The sequence below is a fragment of the Armigeres subalbatus genome, chromosome 2 (assembly GCF_024139115.2).
Source record: "Armigeres subalbatus isolate Guangzhou_Male chromosome 2, GZ_Asu_2, whole genome shotgun sequence".
NCBI classification, from domain to species: Eukaryota; Metazoa; Arthropoda; class Insecta; order Diptera; family Culicidae; genus Armigeres; species Armigeres subalbatus.
The window spans coordinates 378,803,498-378,809,311 of record NC_085140.1 but is presented as its reverse complement, the minus strand read 5'-3'; the positions used below and the strand labels follow the sequence as shown (position 1 = coordinate 378,809,311).

The 5,814-nt window shown below is 36.2% G+C and overlaps 1 protein-coding gene across 2 annotated transcripts; it reads left to right on the top strand.

The window, feature by feature from the left end:
- Positions 1-734: 734 nt before the first annotated feature.
- LOC134217292 (uncharacterized) lies at positions 735-3,640 on the top strand. 2 transcript variants are annotated; one of them, XR_009980981.1, is made up of 6 exons: positions 735-815; positions 880-1,218; positions 1,287-1,394; positions 1,467-2,997; positions 3,059-3,189; positions 3,242-3,640. XR_009980981.1 is itself a non-coding variant. In XM_062696050.1 (3 exons), exons 1-3 carry the CDS (start codon positions 2,895-2,897, stop codon positions 3,417-3,419), a joined length of 405 nt encoding a protein of 134 aa, XP_062552034.1. In that variant the 5' UTR covers positions 2,579-2,894; the 3' UTR covers positions 3,420-3,640. The 2 variants fall into 2 exon arrangements, 1 of the variants encoding a protein (XP_062552034.1); XM_062696050.1 differs by lacking the exons at positions 735-815; positions 880-1,218; positions 1,287-1,394 and having other exon boundaries at positions 2,579-2,997; positions 3,249-3,640.
- The last annotated feature ends 2,174 nt before the right edge of the window (positions 3,641-5,814 follow it).

Below are 5,814 nucleotides of genomic sequence, written 5' to 3'. Positions count from 1 at the left end.
CATCTATATTTTACCACGGACCACCATCAACGCATCGACGCCACGGTATCTCTCCTTCAAGGTCGATTCCCGTTCAGTCCTGGTAGCATTACCCATATCCGTCCTCAACCAGTGGATAGTATTCACCGTCCAAAGCTACAAGAGATGCCTTGTAGTGATTACTACGACGAGTTTTTTCGGTTGCTAAATGCCAATCATAGAAATTGTGCTGCATCTTAAATTATTGCATTATCATTTTATTCATCAAGTAGAAAATTAAAAACTTTTCTGTTAATACATTGTGTTTCATTGGTGAATTTTATTGTACACTGGTAGAAAATACATTTTGATTTTCATAAGTCTTGCCTTATGAAACCCAACACTACTAAAAATTCACACATATTTATTGGCAAAAATCCATAGATTTAACTTATGATGTATATCAGCGCAGACATAACCATTCTCCACGCGAACTACTAATAAAATATATATCCAAATAAACTTTATGTGTAATCTCGAATTAGCAATTACTCAATTTATGTGTGGCTCTATATCGATTATATTAGAGTGGAGCTATTGCAAAAATTTATAACGGCGACACATATATCTTATATAGATATTTTTGGCAGTGAATGAATTCATTTTATTTTCAATTCATAATGTACCAATGGGAATCATAAGTTTGAATTATGAAATTCATATGAATTTCTTGTGTAAACTTTTCATAAGGTATTCTTATGAACAGACCTTGTTCATTACAGTGTTCATCCTGATCGTCTTGACAGCTAACCAAAAAAATGGCTCACTTTCTGCAGCATTTTTTCTACGCCATCAATGTGAGTCTGTTTCAACCGAAATAATCACGAATTTTTACAATAACTATATTTCCTTCCATTTCAGCAACATTACAACAACTGCCATGTCAGAAAGATGTCCGAAAATATAAAAGCAACTGCATGTGTCGGTTATTCAGTCGATTCGACCAAGACACTCCCCCGAAGTCTTCCAAAGTCGGAAACAACTCCACAAGTCCTTCAGTTTTGCCTCCCCCAACGATTAGTGCCCTCTACTATGCAAAATGTGTACACGGTTTGAGGAATGATGCTGTTCCTGTGAAATAACATTTTCCGGTTTCCTCCGACTTCGGAACGATCACTGACATCAGTACGACCACTGACAGAAGTAGCCAAACGGACGAATGATGTGGGAAAGCGACAAGTTTCGGTTGAAACAATCAAGGTAATATTCGGCCACAAGGTTTAGAATTACTTATAGAAAGAACTATATACAACATTTTCATTTTTCAGTTCAGGAAGACAACGATGAATTGAATCATCGTCTGAAACAGCAACTCGTGAACTCGTCATTGAGAAGAAAGCTCCGGTACATAAATAGACTCCAAGCTTCGGACTGCAGTACGTAATACTCGAGTATTATAGCATTATAATCATAATCAATGACTGACTGATTTTTCTTATCAATTTCAGGAATTATATGGACGATCTGGAACTGCTTGGCGTAGCTTGACCACCAGCTAAGAACGGCAAAGCTAGTCGCCAAAACATCAAAGTATGCGTACGGCTAGACTAAACGGTGTTACCGATGGCTCTCACGCTGGAAAACAACTATTCGGGCATCTGTAGTAGCCGTTGAGCTTAATGCGGGATAGAGTGATCGGTGCAATTCTTTAGGTACCTAGATGCTGAGGAGATTCAGCCAATTCTTCAACTTCAGAACCATACTGGTCAGCACTCAACACACAGTCCCGGTGCCAGTTGCCAGTCATGCCCTCACTCATTTTTTAACAGCACATCGGTTTCAGCATCTCATGCAGTTTGGACACCATTCAGAAAGTTCTGCTTGGAATAGCTCCTTTTGATTATTATGTAGTGGCGTGTTGATCAACAGTTCGTGAGCTAATGCTAATGTTGGGACCTTTCCTTAGCCATGCGGTGAGATGCGCGGCTACAAAACGAGATCATGCTGAAGGTGACTGGGTTCAATTTTTTGTCCCGTCATAGGAAATTAACATTTTTGACTAAGTTTGCAAGGCAGAAGGAAATCGAAGTTGGGAAATGTTTTGAAGAAATTGTTCTTGTACGACTTCATGCGATAACCTTCCGAGCAGCATACTAAATTTGTTCTACGTAGGCCGATTTGAACGACACCTTTTCATAGTTTATCAGCAAGAAACTGAGCTTGGATGTTTCATGCTTACGACACATCTTTTGCTTGCGCTCGCAGTTTATGATAATATCGAAGCAGCAACCAGAAAACGTCCTCGGCAATAACTAAATTTGGATGCTTTCAACTTGGAAATTGCAAGACCTATTTCGTTCGTAATATCGGTGTCGGTATCACTGGACCAAGGCTGCATATTTGATACATTCTTTGATACATTACAGTAGTAATATGTACTAGTTATTTGGTTATAGTGTTGCTACTTAACAGCTGATTAGGGATGCAATTCCTTGTCGGTGTAGTCTGATTAGAAAGAGCAATTGGATATATTATGATTCTATTGCTACAGGATATATGTCCTTAGCCGTACGGTAAGATTCGCGACTACAAAGCAAGACCATGCTGAGGGTGGCTGGGTTCGTTTCTCGGTCCGGTCTAGGAAATTTTCCGGTTGGAAATTGTCTCGACTTCCTGGACATATAAGTATCATTCTCTTAGTTTCATACACTCAAATTAAATGGCTGATAAATTGTAAGTGCAAAAACCACATAGACGACGAGCGCAATTCAGAATTTACATTCTAAGTGCGCCTTATAAAAATTATGTATGCATAATAATTATTATAAGAGGTTCAAATATACTACATTATGCGTTAAATGAATTTGTAGTGCACAACATAAACAAAATATTACTCTTGTCATTTGAAATTCAATTCTAAAAGCGGAAATTTCTCTATGCTGCAACTGAATTACATATACGAAAACTCGAGGAGAAGGAAAAGTCTGCAAATACTTCTTGAAAGAACTGAGTTCACCAAAGTTTCTCAACGATTTCAAGGTAAATAGTTGTATGTGGATTATCTATTACATAATATGTAATAATTTTGTACCTATTTCAGAACCTGAATATACATCGCACATAGGCTCAAACTACTACAAAAACGACGAGATGATTGGCGTTTCACATTCCTATAAAGCTGCGCTGTACGAGCGAAGAAGCTCGCGAAAAACAGCTAGCCGGAGAAGTAACGTAAGTTATTAATAACTATGATTAAACGCATAGTCAATCAAAGTCATCAAAGATTACAGATTAACGACTTGATAACTGCTGCCATTTCCGCTGAGGCTGATTTGAGAGTTGACGTATACGGAAATTTTGGTTTCGACGCTGGTTCACTTTGCGCGGGACAAATTTGGAGAATCTGTTCATTATTCAGGCCAAAAAAGGTCACTGGTAACGACGAAACTCGCTTGATGTAGCAGGAAGAAGGTTTAGACAATTCACTGGACAATGCATCCAATTTGCAGGGCTCCAGGAGACATGACCAATAGTCTCATAAGTAGCAGGGTGCAGTATCTTCGTGGGTTTCGAAATGCATGTTATGCATTCGTCTGAAATATTCATTGAGGTTTCTGTTATGTTAACTATATCATAAGAACAACAATTATCAATAAACACAAATAAAACATGAAAATAAAAAGTTTTTCAAACGCCTGACAGGGTTTCGTTAATTGGAAAATATGTGCAATGCTTATGAAAACATGCCGGTGAATATCAAAATATATTTTATGTGTGGAACTATTGAAAATTTCAATACTTTTGCACATACAAATTATGATGATCAAATCAGAAATAATCCATTATCGTCGCACATATTTTGTAAAAGTGAAGGTAACTGGTCAAATTATATGTGCAAAACACATATATTCAATAAGCATATTATTCTGAGTGTAGGGGCGTAACTGTATTGATCGATTTCTCCAAATCAATTTTATATTTTGTTAATAACTCAATTGATTCAAAAGCTAAGTGCCAGTGGGGGATGTAATGCCGATGAAGAAGAAGAAGATATGTCTCATAACAATGCAAATGGTCGACTATAGTGGGAGTGAGTTTTTATTTAATAAAGACATAATTATTAAAAAACGTTTTATCAGCTTGGTTTTAATTCATAATTTGTTTTAAGTTGAAATAAATTTAAAAAAATCATACCATCAATATAAGCACTTCATAACACTGCCTTATAAAATTTCATAAGGTCAATCAATGAAAATTTTAAGGCAAACTTTATGAGGAACATATGTCTCATTATGGGCAAAATTCATCCAAGGTTCATTCTGTTCCATAAGGCAACCTTATGATTTTCAATTGATTTTCTTGTGGCTAAGCTTCATAAGGTAAGTTAATGAACTTCGGAAGGTTTTTTCCGGCAGTGTATAATAAATAACTAAGCATGCATTTGATTTATGAAGCTGCCCACACGAAATATATCTGCAGTTGCATTTAGATAATATTGAAAAAGTTCGATAAATTATATTAGATGTGCATTTATTTTATGTATGCGTTGCACATAAAATTGAAGAGCCAAAAACTTTTCAATGTTTATGTGCATGATTAATAAAAATTATTTGCAAAGCTTGATTGCAAAAATATATGTGCGTTGCACATAAAATTTAGATGGTAATTAAACTCAGTGTAGGAGACTTATTTTTTTGTCTCAGAGATATCACGGGAGATTTCTAGAAGACGTTTCCGAGCGGGATCTGGGCCGGCATTTTTAGACCACAGAATTGATTAATTTCTGATTATGCGTGTACAAAATCCAAAAATATTTATCACGACAACATCCTGTACTAAAATCAACAAATTAACCATGAGGGGCCGTCATTATCAGTTTGACAGTTTCCACTCTTTCCCTTCACGGAAGCTCTCAAGTACCCATCAATGGGTACTTTCGTACACATTTTGAAGAAAAGCGGCATAACTCATTAAATGGGTAAACTCGATTTACTCATTAATGAGTATATCCCCTGAACTTCATATAATGGGTAATTTTTGCTCTTGAGGTTTATTGGCGAAATGGGTAAATATGTCCCATTTTTTATTTTTGAAGATGTGAGGTTATGTTACATAAATAATGGTATGCGTATTCAAATAAGCTCAGATTGGATTATACGAGCAGCATCGTAATTAAAGACTGATAGGAATAAGTTAAACATTTATTGCAGTTTTAAGAAACAATTCAAATAAATTTTGGAGTCGACAGCCGTCAATAGTTTTATCTTTATTTGGGAACGATCCCTGCCTCCACCTTCTCCTTCCGCAAGTGGCATATTTTCTCTCATGACAGACAGAAGATAATTTTGTTTCGTCGGGTTCTAGACTTGGCCTCATGTGCAAGGCCATAATTCTCTGCAGGACAGTATTCCTGTTTACAGGAATCCGGAACCGTACTTGCTGTAATGAACCGAAGAAATCATAGAAAAGTCTATTTATATGTATTACGGATAGAAAAACTTACACAACAAATTCCTTTCGCTGAAGTTATCTTTACTTCTCGACCGCAACCATTTCTGAAAAAGTGCACTTCTTGTAAATAATTCAGATGCTAATTTCTTTGAGATCAAACTATTTTCTAAAAAATGATGCCGGAACTGAACAAATATTTTCGCGGGTAATGTTTACGCATTATTATTATCAGAAGAGATAGTATTTAATGATGTTAATTTACCCATTTTATGTTGTTATGAAAATGCCCAATTTTTGACATCTCCATACTGATTAAAAAAATGGGTACTCTGGACCCATTTAATGGGTACTTACAAATGTCCGTGTTGCGTGTGTTTTTCACACTTTCTCCGTATTTTCTCTGGC

Bases quoted from the DNA above. Each gene is read 5' to 3' on its own strand.
- LOC134217292 (XM_062696050.1), top strand. From the start codon at position 2,895: ATGCTGCAACTGAATTACATATACGAAAACTCGAGGAGAAGGAAAAGT. The intron at 2,998-3,058 runs GTAAATAGTTGT...TACCTATTTCAG, and splicing joins AGTTTCTCAACGATTTCAAG to AACCTGAATATACATCGCAC. The intron at 3,190-3,248 runs GTAAGTTATTAA...CAAAGATTACAG, and splicing joins CAGCTAGCCGGAGAAGTAAC to ATTAACGACTTGATAACTGC.